The sequence below is a fragment of the Megalobrama amblycephala genome, linkage group LG24 (assembly GCF_018812025.1).
Source record: "Megalobrama amblycephala isolate DHTTF-2021 linkage group LG24, ASM1881202v1, whole genome shotgun sequence".
Lineage (NCBI taxonomy): Eukaryota > Metazoa > Chordata > Actinopteri > Cypriniformes > Xenocyprididae > Megalobrama > Megalobrama amblycephala.
The window spans coordinates 3246835-3267109 of record NC_063067.1 but is presented as its reverse complement, the minus strand read 5'-3'; the positions used below and the strand labels follow the sequence as shown (position 1 = coordinate 3267109).

Sequence of the window (20275 nt, the reverse complement as noted above, 5' to 3'; positions counted from 1 at the left end):
GTTGGTGATGTCAGAAACACCAGCGATTTCAAAACGTCTTTTTTTCACTGTTGTTTTAAACAGAAAATACTCAGCAATGGTGTTGACTTATAAATGTACACATGGTTTGACCACGTAAACAACTTGATTTAACTTTAAAATATTGATGTACCCGGTTACCTTTAATCTTGAGTTCTTCTTGTACACAGATGAGCGTGTGGATGACGAGGCATCTTCGTCTGGCAAGAGGAAATTGCTTCTCAGGATCATTGACCGAACGCTCACTGAAGACCTCTCTCACAGGAACATTTTGTCGAAGCTTGACGAAACAACAGCAGCCTCAGAAAAGTTTTATATGGAGATTAAAAGGAAATTAAAAGGTAGTCCAGACGCAGCAGTATGATAAGGACACCTTTAATGAACCCTTTTTAAGTGGGAATGTTTACTTCTTAATTTAATTACAGTTCCTCCTGATGCAATTGCATTACAGACTATAGATATATTGTATTACTGGGTTTAACGTCTAATGCTAAAATATATGTTAATGTAATCTTCTCCCTTTAAACGCTTCAAGAATAATTTATGCAACTGTATATTATTTACGTGATGGAATTAAAAGAATCGATTTGCGGCCGTCCTTGTATTGTTCAATTGCTTGTAATTTAGAAAGTAATTAGTAGGGATGCACTATTTGGCGATGATGGTAAATACAACTATCTTCTGTATTAGATTACTCATAGTGATTATGCTAAACCTAACTTTTGTCATCTTTTTTCTAGATTTGCAGCCTGCAGCAGAAGAAGAAGAATTGCAGTCCGAGGATCACGGGGACGCTGCACGGAACGACATTATGCAACAGTTTCATGAATTCAATAAAAAACGTTGTGCTCAGTTTCGTGAAATATACCATTTGCTGAAGCTTAGAGAGATAGGAGTAACCATGCCTTTCATTTTGATGGATATGCTTGGGTTTAGTACACTTAAAATTCAACAATGCGTTGACACCCTTGTATGCAAACTGAAATAAAAGTGACTTGACTTAAAAGGTAGTCCAGCTTTAAAAGCTTTAAAGCCGGAATATGTTTTGCAATAAGATAATAATCAAATATTCACGATGTTTGAGTCTGTGCACTGAACTCCACCCTGCAATAATTCAATAAGCTCATTGTTTCTGCATATAATTAATACATGATGTTAGCGAACTGTGTGATTTGTACATGTACATTTCTGAAATACATAACTTGGACACAGATCAATCTAAACTGTAATGTAGAAACAAGCATTTTCTGTAAAGCCGCTTTGAAACGATATGTAATGTGAAAAGCACTATACAAATAAATGAGAATTGAATTGATTCGCTGTGACTCTGATTCACACCCACTGTAAACATATTTCAACTTAAACTAAATGCATTTTTTGTAAATCATTCATTAAAAACTCTTTTCGTGCTCTTGGAAAATGTAAGATGCTTTTACATTTTTATTGTTATTTACCTAAAACTATAGTAAATGTTTCACCGTGTTTTAGTGCCATGTTTATGTTATACTGTGTGTTATATATAATGATATATTTCTATTCATTTCCTTTAAAAGAAGAGAATAATACTCTTTTATACAACCAACTGTGTGAGTGTGTGAGAGAATATTGTGCTCCATAACGCCACACTTTAACTGGAGTTATGGATAAGGATTGAGTTTTAGATAAAACAGATCTAGACCAACAAGAAGAGCTTCAGATTTGTTGCAATTTATCTTTACAAAGTTGTTGGTCATCCATATGCAGGGCTCTCAAGTTTTGGAGACAGGCAAGAGTGACATCCACCCCCCCCCCCCCCGCCCTAAAAAACAACAACAAAAAAAAAAAAAAAACTTTCGCCACCTTCTCTGGGCCAGCATCCTGTAACCTGGCCTCAGGGTGAATGAGATGATGCTAATTAGTTGCCTTTTACCTGACACCTTTGAAAGACAGATGCAATGATTAATGCATCAACAGTGTTTCCCACAGGATTTTGTGAGACTGTAGTGGTTGGACATCGGTTCCTCTAAGGGGGTCCGGGGGCATGCCCCCCCGTAGGAAAATTTTGTACATTTTAAATTTAAATGCATGAATCTAGTGCATTCTAAGAGCAAAATTAAGTGACTAGATCAATGAAGAAATTTGTTATCTTGTAAACAATTTTGTGCTCTAAAAGTAATTTATTAGTCATGTACACAACATATAGTAGGCTAAATGAGAGTTCGTAAGTGGTCAAACATGTAGAGTACACATTTAAACCATTAAAAATATGTAGCAAAAGAGGTTACCTTTGTTGAATTAATTTATTTGTGGGAGCCTGTGACTGTATTTGTGGAACTAATGGTCACTCTTTGATTTGTTAACCAATCCAGAATGCACTAAACACACCACTTCATTATAGATAAAAATAACAAATGAATAAAATTATATAATCATAAGCTGACCAATAAATAAATAAGTAAACTAGGTGAGTATATAATTCAGCTGATTATCTGATTATCTAACAGCAGTCAAGTTGTCATTGTTTGTGTCAAACAAGTTGTGAATTTGTTGTAACAATAAAACAGGAGATCATGACTTACTCTGTGCTCAAAGTGATGCTCCAGTGGTTTCCTCTGTGGGTGAACGAGGATGATGGTGAACAATTCCAGGATATGCTTTTTTTTCATTGGTTGTTGCGTTAAATCTTACCCAGATACAATAGTGCTATTTTCTGATTGGCTATTGTGTAGCCTCTTTCTTTTTTTTGATTGGCTGATAAGTGGCAGGTTCGAGACGCGCTTGATTCCTTCCGGTTCCAGAGAGAGCGGCGCGGCCAGATACAGCAGGGGCTGGCGCAAAATGCGGCATCGGCATCGGCATCTCGCAGTGGCACTTCCGGCGGCATCTCCAGCGGCCAGGGACTTCTTCGGCAGCTCTCCCTACAGCGGCATCTCCAGCGGTCGCGGCATCGGCATCTCGTAGCGGCACTTCCGGCGGCATCTCCAGCGGCCAGTGACTTCTTCGGCAGCTGTCGCTAGAGCGGCATCTCCAGCGGCCGCGGCATCGGCATCTAGAGCAGCCAGGGACTTTATTCGGCAGCACCTGCCGCTGGCCATTATAATTCGATGTTGTTTTTTATTTTATTTTAAAAACTACATTTAATCAAAATAACATAATATACCAGAAGACTATCATTTGTAAGCATTTATCACAAATTTTGTTAATAACGTTCTGATCCTCCACTACATAAGAGAAAGTAAATCACATGCTTTGATAAAATAAAATTGCAATGTTATCCATTGCTTTGAAATGCACATGAATATAAACTGATATTTATACAGAAATTAATTTCTGATAGACTATGCTGTACAAAGCTGAAATTGCGACATCTGCAGCCACGGACTTTCTCCGGCAGCTGTCGCTGTTTGTGGCACCTGCCGCAGATCATTAATTCGGTGTATATTTTTTACAACTTTTCACAACGTTGTATTTTGGTTGCAATTAGGTAATGTTGTAGTACAACGTTTTAAAAACGTTTTTTAAAATAAAAAAATAATGTAACCAAAATGAAACGTTTTAAAAACGTTGTGAAAATACCAAGCTGGTATGTTTTCTTTAAGTAGTCAAAAAAACTTTAATATCACATTTGTCTACTACGAAAACGAAACTATACCAAATTGCAACTTTTGGGAGACGTTTTATTCAGGTGTTAAAATAACGTAATCTGCACGTTGGAATACGACGTTTAAAAAACGTCATGATAGTACCAAAATACAACCATGTCAAAACAAAGACTATGCTAGGGCCAAAATGCGTACATTCTGTTTTTTTTTTACACCACGTTGATCATTTCTGGTATATAAAACATATGTTTTCTTTAGTCAAAAAGAGAGAGAGAAAAAAAAGAAAACGTAAGTATTCTAAAGCTATATTATATTATATTATATTATATTAGCCTATATTATATTATATTAGCCTATATTATATTACTATAGCCTGATATAAACTGACATCAAACATTGTTTTACAATCTCGATACAGCTTTCATATTCTCATTCCACAGTTTGATAGTCCAGCCTAGGTCTACTATAGGCCTACAATATGCTATCAAGTTTCAGGACCTTTTTCTGGTAATTGACTCCATCAGTATTGTTTTAACGCTGTAATGTAAACGATAGCTGCTTAACTTTTGACATGTTTAATTGGCGTGCGCATTTAACATTTCGAGTCGCGTGAGCGATCGGATTGGAGTCACCATGGAAACGGGGCGGCAACTCAACCAACTGACAACTGACAAGCAAGAGCAGGACCGTCTGTCACTGTTATTTTCACTGCTTTCAGGTAAGTTTAGTCCACAAAATCACACACATAATATATAAAACTGTTCCTGACACTTTTCTTAAGTGTAACTGACACACTTCTGTTGAATATTTACTTAAAAGAAATGATTTAGTGTCTTTGAAAAAGTCCGTTAGCATCTCAACCGTTTTCAGAAGCGGTTGGCTAACTCTATATTTTGAGCCCTTGTTTAATGAAAGTTTGGGCTTTTAATCTCATCTTTATGTGTAGATGAGATGTTTTGATAGCTTTGTTAACGTTTTTTTGGCATATTATCAATGAATGATGGTAAACTTATTTATTTAACCTAAAAGTATGCGCTTGCTGTACCGTTAATCGGTGACGTCACTTATATGGAGCGTGAAAATGGGGTGAAACTAACGTTATTTCAAACATGTTTTGATATTTCATGGTAAATAAATATTGATTAAAATTGCACTGTGATTTCAGGAGCGTCAGATATATGAATAATCCAAACATAATTAAGTGACATTGTATGAGGAATACTAAAGCTACAAATGTAAATTTTGGCATCTTAAGACTTTTTTTACACACACACACACTCAGACAAACACACATAGCCTATATATACATATATATGTTCTGTATATTATTCTTTCTCATTTCTGCATTTCACCTCTATTCTATTTTTTTTATTATTATTTTTTTTTTTTTAATAAACCTGACATTGAACACTACATTTTGTTGGCCCTGTGACAACTTGTTTATGTTCCTAGATTGTTCCATGTTAAAGTTTGATCAAAAGTTTATCAAGTATTCAAAAAATTCATCAAATATGTTTTGAGTCCTCTATGGCCATCTTGTTTAACTCTGCATTGAGGACACTTGGTATAGAGTTAGCAACCTACAGTAAGGTCCAATATAATTCAAAATGAGACACAGATGATAATAAAAAAAGTACTGAGCATTGTGAATGTAAGAGCCTCACATTATATTAATAACAATCATTGTTGATGTGTGAATTGCATTTCAGGGCAGTTTGTGAAGACAAGAGATGCTGTGACAACCTGGACAGAAGTCAGTTCCAGATCCACCTTCAACACCAGACTTCTCATATGGATTGCTGTATACTAGCATATTATTATTCGCTTCAGAATTGGGTGCATGCAGACAATTGTTTATAACATTATTTCTTTCTGGTGTTGTGTCGAATTCTGTGACCTACCAAATCATATGACTAGGCATTGCATTGACCTAATCTGACTTTTTACTAAACCTAACCCTAATCCTACCCTTTTGATAATTAACCATGGTTTTACTATAGTAAAATCATGTTTTGTTTTGTTTTTTGACATATTGATTACCATTTGTATAATCACACAAATACCATAGTTAAAACTGTTTTTGTAGCAGAACCATGGTTCATTTGTGGTAACCATGGAATTACTACAATGACTATATTTTTTTGCTTTTAATCATGGTAAAACCATGATAAATTTCCATAACCTACCCTCATAACTTACTAGGGTCACATAATTTAGTGGGTTACAGAATTCGGCATTATAACTGTTTGGATCAGCAATTAAAGGGTTAGTTCAACCAAAAATGAAAATAATATCATTAATTACTCACCCTTGTGTCAATCTACACCCGTTAGACCTTCGTTGATCTTCGGAACACAAATTAAGATATTTTTGCTGAAATCTGATGGCTCAGTGAGGCCTCCATTGCCAGCAAGTTAAAGGATTAGTTCAATTTTTGAATGACAATGTCCTGATCATTTAGTCACCCCATGTCATCCAAGATGTTCATGTCTTTCTTTCTTCGGTCAAAAAGAAATGAAGGTTTTTGATGAAAACATTCCAGGATTATTCTCCTTATAGTGGACTTCAATGGACTCCAGACGGTTGAAGGTCAAAATTACAGTTTCAGTGCAGCTTTAAAAGGCTTTCAACGATACCAGACAAGGAATAAGGGTCTTATCTAGCAAAACGATCAGCCATTTTTTTTTAAATACAACTGTATATGCTTTATAAACACAAATGATCGTCTTGCGAGTGCTTTCATGTTCCGTATTCTTCAAATGCTGTATATCCAATGCCTTCCCTATTCTACGTATGGAAAAAAAATGAACTGGCGCCGGGTTCGTTCCGTAAGTTGAATAGGGAAGGCGTAGGACATACAGCGTAAGCTTTTTGAAGCATACAGAACACAGAAGCACTCGCAAGGCGATCATTTGTGTTTATAAATCATATACAGTTATATATTTATTTTCGAAAATGACTGATTGTTTCACGATAAGACTCTTATCGTAAAACAATTATTCCTCGTCTGGTATCATTTAAAGCCCTTTTAAGCTGCACTGAAACTGTAATTTGTAATTTTGTATTTTGACTTTCAACCATCTGGGATCCATTGAAGACCACTATAATGAGAATAATCCTGGAATGTTTTCATCAAAAACCTTCATTTCTTTTCGACTGAAGAAAGAAAGACATGAACATCTTGGATGACATGGGGTGACTAAATTATCAGGACATTGTCATTCAGAAAGTGAACTAATCCTTTAATTTACACTTTCAGTGCCCAGAGAGGTACTAAAACGTTTAAAACAGTACAGCGGGTCTACTAATATTAGTATTGGGTCTTAATATTGTAGAACAGCACAAGGGTGAGTAATAATATTGACATAATTTTCATTTTTGGGTTTACTATCTCATTAAGACAGCTCCTAGCTGCCACCTACTGGCATAACAATGTAACCTGCAATGAAAGCGCTGAAAAAAATCAGATATTTATTGAACAATAAACTTCTTATTTAATATATATTATTTAAGTTCCGATGCCTATATATCTGTAATTTGTGTTGAAAAAAATCCTTAAAATATAAGCATTAGTTTTACTGCAAACAAGTGATTAAAATATAATTATTATAATAATCAAAATAAAATCATTTGTATCTATTTAAAATGAAATACTTTACAATTTACAAATTAAATGTTTTTTTCTTCTGTTAAAACATCTGTCCTCTGAAATTTCTTGGAATTTGTTAATGACCCCATATTTAAATTCGCCAGTCATTGCATAATTTTCATGTGTTTTATTTATTTACATATTTACTTTTTTTCATATCATGTTACTTTTTTTACATTTTGTGAATAAATATGAGTGACAAAATGTGTGTGTAGTATAAATTATTAGGCCTACATATATGTTAATGTAGGCTTATACAATGGACAACAACCAGAGGTCTGCTCTACAGGTAAGGTGGTGCAATGTAATAAAAGTCCTGCTGAATATTCAGATTTACAGAAATGTTGTAAACTGACATAATAGCTTATGATGAATTATAAAGAAATATAAAATACACCACTTAATGTATTTATCTTACTATACATTTATGTTGTTTTATATATTTGTTTTATATGGTTTTAGTCATTTTATCTGGAAAGATAACACTATAAAGAAAACATTTTGATGGCAGCATATGAAGTAGGCTGCTGGAGATGCCACCTGAAATGCCGCTACGAGATGCCGCAATTTCAGTTTTGTGCAGCATAGTCTATCAGAAATTAATTTCTGTATTAACTAAATATCAGTTTATATTCATGATTATATTACATTATATTCAGCATTTCAAAGCAATGGATAACACTGCAGTTTTATTTTATCAAAACGTGATTTACTTTCTCTTATGTAGTGGAGCATCAGAACGTTATTAACAAAATTTGTGATAAATGCTTACAAATGATAGTCTTCTGGTATATTATGTTATTTTGATTAAATGTAGTTTTTAAAATAAAATAAAAAACAACATCGAATTATAATGGCCAGCGGCAGGTGCTGCCGAATAAAGTCCCTGGCTGCTCTAGATGCCGATGCCGCGGCCGCTGGAGATGCCGCTCTAGCGACAGCTGCCGAAGAAGTCCCTGGCCGCTGGAGATGCCGCTACGAGATGCCGATGCCGCGGCCGCTGGAGATGCCGCTGTAGGGAGAGCTGCCGAAGAAGTCCCTGGCCGCTGGAGATGCCGCCGGAAGTGCCGCTGCGAGATGCCGATGCCGCGGCCGCTGGAGATGCCGCTCAAGCGACAGCTGCCGAAGAAGTCCCTGGCCGCTGGAGATGCCGCCGGAAGTGCCGCTGCGAGATGCCGATGCCGCATTTTGCGCCAGCCCTCTCTCGCCAGATACATTTTGGGCGCTGCGGCATATTAAATATATGATAAATAGTTTTTCTGCGTGAGGAATACAGTGTGTGGCGGGAGTGCGTGACAAAAGACCGAAATGAGTGACTGTCACGCTCAATGCGTGACACTTGAGAGCCCTGCATATGTTCACATCCTGCAAACATTGAGTGAGTTCAGAAGGGGGATGAGAAGGGGTAGGTTTTGTACCATTGCATGTCATCAGCGTAAAAATGAAAGTTAGTGCCATAAGTGCGAAAAATGTGACCAAGGGGTAAAATATAAAGCGGACCCAACACTGAGCCCTGAGGAACACCTTGAGTAACTGAGTAACTTTGAGTAACTTGAGTAATTTTTTCCTCTCACTTAAATACTAACTATTACTTTTGCCTCAGTAAACCCCTGCTTATTAATAGTATGTTAGTTGTTAAGTTTAGGATCAAGAAATGTAATATCATGCAGAATAAGCTTTAATATGCATTTTATAAGCCAATATCCTAGTAATATGCATTATAATAAGCAACTTCATGGTGAGAAATGGACCCTAAAATAAAGTGTGACTGAATGTTTTTGCAGATGTGACCGAATCATCTGGATGTTGTTCTCTCTTGTTTTGAAATCGTAAACGTTTCCGCTAAGCAGTCATTCATTTGAATCGGTTATTTACAGAACCCAGGGGAATCAACACATGTGGAAGAGTTATTTCACCTCTGCAGGGGTTGGCCATTTATTATTTTCGACCCCAGGGGAGAGAAAGACTCCCAGCACCGCCCATCTCACACAGACGGGTGTCCATAAAAGTGACCGGACAGAATGACCGAACAAACTCAGGACTGACATCTGAACTTCAGCGGTTTCTCCGAGATTTTTCATCTACGCTCAAGATGGCTGACTCTATTAATGGTAAGTACGATTTAAGAGTATTAGCCTATCTCTTTAGATATCAGGGTTTGTGCAGGTTTTATGAAGGTAGCCTACTTTTAAGACCTTTTTAAGAACAAGTAATGAAAACCTAATAAATTGAAGGGAAGTCGCTACATCAATATGTTCTCTAAATGTATGTCTATAGAGAAACACAATGATTTCTAGCCTATAAAAACACTTGAGAGTGTTGTAAAATATGACTTCCAACAGATATCCAATTACTTTTTATGGAAACTTCCGTCATGGAATAAAACAGTGTAAAAGATAATTGCGACTTTTTTTCTCACATTTCTTAGTTTTTTCCCCCTCACAACCCACATGAAAAAATAGGCTACTAGTAATTTATAGTGTTTTTGAACCATACTATAGTAAATTGTAGAATTTACAACACTTTAATGAATGCTACAGCATACTGTAGTATCAACTAACTGATAAACTGTAATAAATACTGTAGTATACTTTAGTTTTTACTACAGTAAACTGTATTGTATTGTATACCCTATAGTTGTAGAACACTTCAGTATCGGGTAATCTGCTTACATTACTATAGTTGTTATATTACCACAGCAACTATAGAATTGCCAGAACAAATTAATTCAATATTTTAATATAGTATGGTTCAAAAACACTGTAGTATTTACTATAAAGTAGAGTTATGAAGTCAGAATTACAAGATACAGGCTAAACTCCCAGTTCTGACTTTATAATTCGATTTAGTCTATAAATTCCAATTCTGAGGGGGAAAAGACTGACTTTTTTATATCTATTTTTTTCTTTCAAATGAGTTTATATCACGCAATTCAGGAAAAACAAAAGTAAGAACTGTGAGATAAAGATAAAAGAGTAATTGCGACTTTTTATTTTTTATTCTGTGGCGGAAACAAGCTTCCATAACTTTTTAATTCATTTCACGGAGAGAAAAAAAAAACTTTACCTCAGCATCGTAAATCTTGCAAAGTTTTTTTTAAATAAATGTAGATTTATAACACTTAGTATTGTATTATCTTTTCATCAAATTACAAAACAATAGTTAACGCTGCTGTGAGGATCGAGTGACGGTGAAGTTGATGCATCTTTCTCTCTTCTGACTGCAGTTATCAATCGCTCTCTATTTTTTCCCTCTTTTTGAAAGTTGTGAAAACACTGTTGTTGAGTTTTTCTTTTGCTATTTGAGAAAATGGGGACACAAAAATATATATTTAATGTATTCTCTCATTCACCGCCATTGAATTTTGAACTATGAAGACTTCCGATGTTCTTCCTCAGCGCAAATGTCTAAAGATTCTTAAATCAAGATTACTGGAGATCAAAATGATTATAACGTCTTTACTATCCAGCCGAGAATAGTTTCTATCATAATGTTTAGAAACAGTCTCTGAGAGTTTTTTTTTTTAAACCTAAATACACTGGGAATGATGTTTGAAAACTGGAGTCTCTCTGCATCTCTAATAATGTAATCGGCAGTTGTTTCTGCATTAGCGCTGTTTCGGACTGACTGCATCGCTTCAGCTGATCCTGATGTAATTGCATTATAGACTATGGAATAATTCTATGTAAAACAACACTGAATTTAACGTTTATAATAACATTAAATGATTGGTGTTGTGCTGCTGTGACTTCACCCATGCAGGCTCACTATTGGCTGATTCAGAGGTTGAGGGCGGCCATTTTGAGTTGACATCATTGTAGTCCTTAGTTCACAACACTTAAAGGGATAGTTCACCCATATATAAATTTCTTTGTACTGCTGTACGCAAATTAAGATATTTTGGAGAAAGTTTGTAACCAGGCCGCTTTGGGCCACCATTGACTTCCATAGTATTTTTTTTTTTCTACTATGGAAGTCAATGGTGGCCCAAAGCGGCCTGGTTAAAAACTTATTTCAAAATATCTTCCTTTGTTTTTAACAGAACAAAGACATTTTATACAGGTTTGGAACAACCTGAGGGTCTTAGACAAAAAAGTTGTTAATTTATCATGATTAATTGCCCCTAACATTAAAGTTAATATATTTTTATATTGTAATCATTTCACATTTAGTCTCCTAACTAATGTAAAACAACATAAAGACAGTAGCCTGTATTTTAAATATTTGTTTAATGGCATCTTTTTATGAATAAAGGCCACTGATTTACTGTAAACCCTAATGCTCAAAATAATTAATCGGTTTGAGTAGGACAAACTTAAATAAAAAAAAAAATAGTTCAGTCAAATGAACTTTTATGAGTATTTAGCACTTTCTTTTTCTTTCAAGTTCACAGAACTGATATATCTTAAGTAAACCGAACCGTTTCATTGTTTTGAGTTTTATGAGCTAATTTCGTTCAATTTAGATAAACTTAAGTTTAACTGGGTTTCTATTTGCCAGCATGCTTTGCACATGGCACTCGAAAGGGAGAGTAAATGCTAAAATTAAGTGTTATATAATGTTTTTTGCACAAAATGTTAAGTGAAAGATATAGTAGTGATTAATGGTTTTTTTTATGCTAATTTAGAAGAGTTTCTGTTAATGTGAGTTTTTGGAGAGTTAACATCATGGCTAAGTTTACACTAATGAAAATGTTTACATTGAGGTTACATGGACATTTTAATTTAAATGTATGAATTAGTGTACTCAAATATTTCAAGTTAAGAACAATTAAAATGAATGAGTACAAAATAAAAACATGCCAGTTTTATTTACTTAAACTTTGAATTTCTTAACTTAAAAATCGAGGCAATTGATTGCCTAAGTTTTGCCAACTTAGTTTTTTCACAGAATTCAAGTTATGAAATTTGGCACACTGATAGAGGACAGTCTGAACTGTCACCATGGCAAATTTAGAGTCTCTAACTCAATCCCTCTAGCGCCACCAGCTGTCCAAATGTGCACTATATTTATGTTAATAACTTTTGAACTGTAATGGCTAGAAATAAAATATTGTTTTCCTCTGATTCCTTGGCTCATTCCTTGGTGTTCTGATTGCACCCTATTTTCGATCATGAAAATTTTCAATTCTTCATGTCTTCCAAAAAACCTACTTTGTCGAACTTCTGCTAGGCTGTTGATCCGATTTTCATGAAAATTGAACCAGATCATCTTCAGACCATGCAGACAAAAAGTTGTGGAATTCAAATTGATTTGTCAAACAAATTTTAGGTAGCAGAAAACTTCTCAACGCTTTATCGTATTCATTATATTAACTTTAAAACACTGATGTACCCGGTCATCTTTAATCTTGACTTCTTCTTCTACACAGATAGGCGTGGTGAGAGTGTGGAAGACGTGGCATCTTCGTCTGGGACCAGTGATCGAGACGAGGAGGTGTCAGTGAGAGGCAGACAAACACCAAATGCTTTTCACCAACAAGCAGAAGCAGAAGAATCGCAGTCCGAGGGACACAAGATCAGGGATTGGCTTTGTGAAATCGTTAACATATTGGATGCTGACGAAATCTCTTTGAATCGCCTTTGTTTGAAGCTTCAGAAAGAGAAATCAAAAGGTAGGATAATAAGGACACTTTTTATTTACCCCTTTAAGCAGAAATGTTTAGTTTTCTCATTTATTTTACTGCTGCATGTCCATCGATTAAAATAGTAACTAATTAATCGCACATTTTGCTGTAGTTAATTGCGATGATCATGTTCATCTGACACTCATTTTCTCAAATCTTTACATTAATTTAAGACTTCATTTAAATAATTTAAGACTATGCTTACAAGGATACTTGACAAAATTGGCATTTTGGCTTAATTTTGTGTTTTTGTCTGTTCAAGCCCTGTCTGAAGTGTGTGTGTGTGAGATTCACAGATGTGCGCCAATATCACACTGTGTCTTGTCGTGTGTGAATGGTTTAAAAGCATTTGCATGAATTTTATTCCTTAAAACTCATCGTTAATCACCAAATTGACATATTTAAATGTTTTTTCCTATGAAAAAAAGTTATTCATGCCTTAAAATAGCTTGAACGTAACTCGACACCCTTGCTTCATTTAGTATACAAGGAATCATGAATATGCAAATTAGCCCCGCCTCCTTACTCGCACGAGCTCAGAGATCCACTCGGTCAACTTGCTGAAGTAAACGCTCCACAGTGGCAAGTGGAAATACTGGTTTAATCAGCCATATATGTTTGAAGCAGAAACTGATTCAGAAAAAGAGTAAGATTTAATTATTCAGGCTCGATATATCACAATGGTAATGTGTTTTGTGCATCACTCTCTACATCAGACATATAACGGTAATTCAACTTCAGTTCATCAGTGGAGAAAAACATATTCATCGTAACATCATAATATAAATCATATACATAATTCACGTGTTATATTGCTAAATCTAACTGATTTTTCATATCAACAGAAAAATAACCAGGCTTCACGAGACTCTCTTGATTCAGATCGGTCATGGTTAATGATATGCTAAAGCCCCGCCCCCTTATGACGTGATTGGTTACAAGGTAGTTAATGATGTCAGAAACACCAGCGATTTCAAACCGCATTTTGGAGACTGTCTTTAGATCACTGCAGTTTTAAAGAGGAAACACTCAGCAGTGGTGTTGACTGATGAATCTGCACATGGTTTGTCTTAAAGCAACATTAAAAACATCACATAGACACATAAACAACATTTAAAACTTGATGTACCCGGTTACCTTTAATCTTGAGTTCTTCTTCTACACAGATGAGAGTGTGGATGACGTGGCATCTTCATCTGGGACCAGCGATCGAGACAATCCAGATGCTTTTCACCAACAAGCAGAAGCAGAAGAATCACAGTCCGAGGATCAGAGCAAGAGGGAACTGCTTCATGAAATCATTAAGAGAGTGGAAGCTGACAAAATCTCTATGAGTCACACTGTCAAATCTTGAAGTAAATCGAGTAATGTTGCTTCAGTTTTTGATGGATATCAAGAAATGTAAAGGTAGTTTATTTACCCTTTTAACCATGAATATGTTTAGTTTTCTTAGCAATAAGCAACATGATACTTTTTAGAGAGAGGAGATGTAATTATTTAGTTGCAAGTAATTAATTGCTTTTTAGAATAACTAACCCAACACTGAATATAAAGCATTTACCAAATCTCTCGATTTTTAACAGGCCTTCTAAACGGTCAATTGGAGGAGCAGAACGCCTTTGACGGTATCAATCTTAACATTTTCTTGCATCTGTGTGCTTAAAAATTACTGTGATTTTAACAGTAAAAGACTATATACTGTGAATAACTGTACTATATACGGTGAATAACTGTAATAGATCTAACGGTACATTTAATGTAATTTTACGGTAATATACCGTTAAATTCACAGTTTTTGAAAGTGAAAAATAACAATTCATTGTAAAATTTACAGTGAAAAACCGTAAATTGACATTCCCACAATTCCCTGCGTGACACTTCACATTTGATATATTTTTGTTGAAATAACTGTTTCTTCTTAGTTTTTCTCATTTTTTTCTAATCAGTTATGTACATTAGGGTTTTATGTTACATCTAATGTTGTTAAATTAATGTTTATTGCATTTTTAAAATTTCATGCATGTTACCATGATGGTGTTTAGTGTGTGTGTGAATGACACTGTGTGCACCTTCTATATATTAGTATTGTCCTCCTCAGCTTGTGGAAAAGCTGCTTGTGATGAACTTTATTAATCATGTGACTCTCATCACCACTGTGTTTGGTGACTGTCAGTGTATTATAAAGGTACAAAACAGATATTAGTACTTCATTAGGTTGGTAAATTAACATTATATCAGTTAATGAAATATGTTATTTTACCGTAAATTTTACTGGGATTTTTTTTACAGTGTACTGAAATCCAATGTTAAATATACATATTTAAAATGTAAAATTCACATGTAACTCCGTAAGTATGTTTACGGTTTGATGTAATTTTTACAGTATTGTTCTGGTAACCACAGCTGCCGGTATTTTTCCGTAGAAACAACGGGATTTTTTTTACAGTGTCGTTATTTACTATTGAACATGTCATCTTCTGTAACAGGCCACTCATATTGCTACTCATTTTCCTAAATCTAACTATTGTCATCTTTTTCTAGATTTACAGCCTGCAACAGAAGAAGAAGAAATGCAGTTCGAGGATCATGGGAACGCGGCACAGAACGACATTAGGGAAGAGTTGCATCAAATCGTTAAAAGATTCCACGCTCAGGTTCACGACAGGAGCTATATGACAAAGATTAAAGAAATAAGAGCAATCTGGATTCAGATTTTGATGGAGCTCAATGAATTAAAAGGTAGTCCAGGTGCTCCAGTAGCATGATAAGGACACTTTTTATTCACTAAAACAGGAATATGCTTTGAATTAAGATATAATCAATGTTTGAGTCTGTGCACTGAACTCCACCCTGCAATAATTGTAATAATTACTTCAATAAGCTCATTGTTTCTGCATATAATTAATACGTGTTAGCGAACTGTGTGATTTGTACATGTACATTTCTGAAATACATAACTTGAACACAGATCAATCTAAACTGTAATGTAGAAACAAGCATTTTCTGTAAAGCCGCTTTGAAACGATATGTAATGTGAAAAGCGCCATACAAATAAATGAGAATTGAATTGATTCGCTGTGACTCTGATTCACACCCACTGTAAAGATATTTCAACTTAAACTAAATGCATTTTTTGTAAATCATTCATTCACTTTATGGACATCATTGCATAAGGAACTCTTTTCGTGCTCTTGGAAAATGTAAGATGCTTTTACATTTTTATTGTTATTTACCTAAAACTATAGTAAATGTTTCACCGTATTTTAGTTCCATATATATTTATATATCTCTATTAATTTCCTTTAAAAGAAGAGAATAATACTCTTTTATACAACCAACTGTGTGAGTGTGCGAGAGAATATTGTGCTCCACAACTCCACACTTTAACTGGAGTTATCAATAAGGATTGAGTTTTAGATAAAACAGACCAACAAGAAGAGCTTCAGTTTTGTTGGAATTTAGCTTTAGAAAGTTGTTGGTCATCCATATGTTCACATCCTGCAAACATTGAGTGAGTTCAGAAGGGGGATGAGAAGCTTTCGGTTTTGTACCATTGCATGTCATCAGCGTAAAAATGAAAGTTAGTGCCATAAGTGCGAAAAATGTGACCAAGGGGTAAAATATAAAGCGGACCCAACACTGAGCCCCGAGGAACACCTTGAATGACAGGCTCTGATTGAGCTATCTTAATCTGGACAAACTTTCTCCTGTCACTTAAATAAGATGAAATCCAATGAAGCACATTATCAGCTACTCCAGTTCAAGCCAATCGTTCCAGTCAGACTGAATGACTAATGCTGTCGAAGGCAGAACTAACATCTAAAAGAATGAAAATAGACAGAAAACCAGAATCTGCTGCAAGGAGAAGATCATTTGTAACTTTAACAAGAGCTGTGCTATGTTTGGATCTAAAGCTCGACTGAAAGTGGTCATAGAGGTCATTACTTTGCAAATGTTCTTCAAGTTGAGTTTCTATTCTTTCAATTATATCTGAAATAAAGAGAAATGGTTTTTGGTTACAAGAATGTTATTTGGTTCCCCCAAAACCAAATAAGAACATTCGTAAGCGTTTCGAAGAATACGGAAAGCAGAAGCACATGCAAGGCGATCGTTTGTATTCATAAAGCATATACAGTTGTATTTTTTTTTTAAATGACTGATCGTTTCTCTAGATAAGACTCTTATTCCTCGTCTGGTATCGTTTAAAGCCCTTTGAAGCTGCACTGAAACTGTAATTTTGACCTTCAACCGTTTGGAGGCCATTGAAGTCCACTATAAGGAGAAAAATCCTGGAATGTTTTCATCAAAAACCTTCATTTCTTTTCGACTGAAGAAAGAAAGACATGAACATCTTGGATGACATGGGGGTCAGTAAATTATCAGAAAAATTTAATTTGAAAGTGAACTAATCCTTTAAGTCATTTCAAATAAGATATGCTAACAAGGTTTATCATGTAGGAGGTGATATTAAAAACAATATGGCAATGCTAAAATTAGCAATGCAAGCATTTACTCTCTTGGTGAACATTGTTCTACACTCCTGTGTCTGCAATCAAACATGTTTTTCCAAAGACCAAGAAGAGCTAAAGGACAGTTCATGTTTGATTTAGTTTGACTTTATTTATTCATGGATTTTAAAAAAAAACAGACAATCTTCTTATTTAAATGAGATCATTAGCATCTTAACTCCTCTATAGTCGATGAAATACATGATTATAGAGTAAAACACCTTCCATCGTGGTATTCCTATGATATGAAACATGTAGCAGTAGAAGAGGCTGATGAATCAAATTCAGGACCGCAGAGATGGATTAGCGGCTCATTGACCAATATTAGTCAGCTTTATGATTAATATTCTTGATAATCTAGACAATTGGAGGATAATTCCCTACATTCCAGAAGAGCTGCACGATTAATCCTTAAAAGATCACAATCTTGTTTTAAACACCTATGGATCTTATTCCTAAAAGACAGTGATTCGGATCTGTCCATTGAACCTTTGACAAGTCCGATCATAGCAAACATTCAGATCTGCGTTCTGAGCCAGAGAGAGCCATTCATGAAACAGCTTCACAGTACCATCATTTCTGTGTTACAATAATTCAAATGATCACAGAAGTACTGGGATAAATGTTTATAGTTCAGATATAAACACTGATGTCTACAGTAGCGATCAGAATAGAGTAAATCACCTTTTGAAAGTGACTTGACGCTTCAAATAATGATTGTGTCAATTACATCGTTACACCAGTAGGTGGCGACAAGAGACAAGAATCATTCATTCAAGAGATTCGTTCAAAAATGCTGATTCATCCAGTAAGTCTTTATGAGTGAGTCATTGAATCATTCACTCAGACCATTTCTTAAATAATTCATTCAAATCAATTGAACATTATTAAATAGACCGCAGCAATTAACATTTTGTCAGAAACTCTAATAAATGACGTTATTTTGTTTAGTTGTCTGTTCAGAATCATGAGAGAATCGCAATCTCTATTTGAAACAAAAAAAATCATGATTCAGTTTATCCAGAATCGTGCAGCTCTACATCCCAGCTAACAAATATATGCTCTAAACGAGTTTTGCTAACATACACATTAAGCTTTAAAAGCATTATTTTTGAATGTTCTCTGAACGTTTAAAATGTACAACTTTTTTTCTTGGTTATGCGAATGTTAAGGGAACATTCCACTTCATCATTCTGCAAACATGAGAACATTTCAGAATGTTCAGAGAACGTTAAAAAGTAAAAAAAAAATTAAATGAACGTCCAGGAAATGTTTCAGGAAAAAACATTCCATGAACGCTGTATAAATTATGTTTTTGTGCCAATGTTTTGAGAACATAGAATGAACGTTCTATTAATGTTACTGGCAGAACGTTTGTTCATAACGTTCAGAGAACCTTGCCAGAACGTTAGATAAAAGTTCTGACAACGTTCCCTGTTAGCTGGGCTATCTCTGAAAACAAAACAAGATGTATATGGCTGATGCGTAATCGACGCAGTTTTCCAGGAAACCCTGGCGTTTGACATCTCATGTACCCGACTGACATATGAATCATTAAAGCACATGCACGTAAAAACCAGCTGAGAGGACAAAACACGCCTCCAGGTACCTTGATCTTTATTTAGAAGGATTATCTGGCGAATGTGAAATTACATATTGCATAAAATTAATTAATTAATTATTATTATTATTATTTCTCCTCCTTGTGAACACACACTGGCTGTATTTCCCTAAACAGAAACATCAAACAATCTAGAGCTTCGACATCTGATATCCAGATATTGCATGTAAAAGTGTATTTGCAGTGTTCAGAGAACTATATACCTGAGGGAATCAAAGACTGATAAGTTAGATTAAGTAAAAATTAACTTGCTTTAAAAATAAAAAGGCATCTTAAGCTCAGATTTTTTTGCAGTGGATCTCAATGGCCAGCAGGTGGAGCCACACCCTTTTGTATGATTTGGTCAGATTTTGTTGATGTTTTTGCTTCAATTGTCATTTAAAAGGCTTTGTATATGATTTGTATAGACTAACAAAAGACCCACACGAAACCCAGACAGCGCACGTATGTTGTGAGACGTTTTCATCCGGACAATGTTTGTTTTTTGTACCCTTCATCTGCAGCACATCGCCTGTTGTGTGTTAAAATGACATTCACAATGAGTTTATACACAAATGTGACGTTTAAAGTAGGGCTGTCACGATACCTCGATTTCAGTTTGCTCGTGTCGAGTAACCGCCAAAATACCTTAAGTGGCGGTTTCCACAGATGAGAATTATGACCAGTTTCAAAGGCTGCACGATATTAAACCCGTTTAAAAATCAAAATAAAGCATAATGCTATTGTGAATTTACAAAGGCTGCGATTCAATTAAATAAATATATGTGCTGCAGGTTTAAAATGTGCTGTAATTGACATGAGTGTAGGTTACCTGTGTAAATGCAGCTGCACACAAACTCTTATCATTACATGAGTTGAGCATCTCAAACTCCATCTCTGCATATGCTGTGAGTTTGGATTGCTTTAAACGTTCATCTGGAAACGCAATGTGCGGCCATTTCATCAGATTTGTAAGGTAAGTCATTTATAAACGCAGGAGAATACACCAGCATGTTTCTAAATGTGCTAACGGCTCATCGCGATTTCAAAATAAAAGTTTTAGCCCTCGTTTAAAGGATTAGTTCACTTTCAAATTAACTTTTCCTGATAATTTACTCACCCCCATGTCATCCAAGATGTTCGTGTCTTTCTTTCTTCATTTGAAAAGAAATGAAGGTTTTTGATGAAAACATTCCAGGATTATTCTCCTTATAGTGGACTTCAATGGGCACCAAACAGCTGAAGGTCAAAATTACAGTTTCAGTGCAGCTTCAAAGTGTTCTACACGATCCC

The 20275-nt window shown here is 35.1% G+C and overlaps 2 protein-coding genes across 3 annotated transcripts in view; both read left to right on the top strand.

Annotated features, from left to right (window-relative positions):
• LOC125260280 (E3 ubiquitin/ISG15 ligase TRIM25-like) overlaps positions 1–20275 on the top strand; it is a 673153-nt gene that overhangs the window by 135222 nt on the left and 517656 nt on the right. The gene's annotated exons all lie outside the window — the stretch shown is intronic.
• Positions 7953–15945, top strand: LOC125260324. Its single transcript, XM_048178645.1, has 6 exons — positions 7953–8626; positions 9126–9359; positions 12620–12862; positions 14041–14281; positions 14458–14499; positions 15416–15945. The coding sequence occupies exons 1-4, from the start codon at positions 8557–8559 to the stop codon at positions 14226–14228; spliced, it is 735 nt and encodes a 244-aa protein (XP_048034602.1). The 5' UTR covers positions 7953–8556; the 3' UTR covers positions 14229–14281; positions 14458–14499; positions 15416–15945.

Coding starts and splice junctions, on each gene's coding strand:
- LOC125260324 (XM_048178645.1), top strand. CDS start 8,557: ATGAGTGACTGTCACGCTCAATGCGTGACACTTGAGAGCCCTGCATAT. Junction 8,627..9,125: donor TCACATCCTGCAAACATTGA/GTGAGTTCAGAA, acceptor GGTTATTTACAG/AACCCAGGGGAATCAACACA. Junction 9,360..12,619: donor GATGGCTGACTCTATTAATG/GTAAGTACGATT, acceptor TCTTCTACACAG/ATAGGCGTGGTGAGAGTGTG.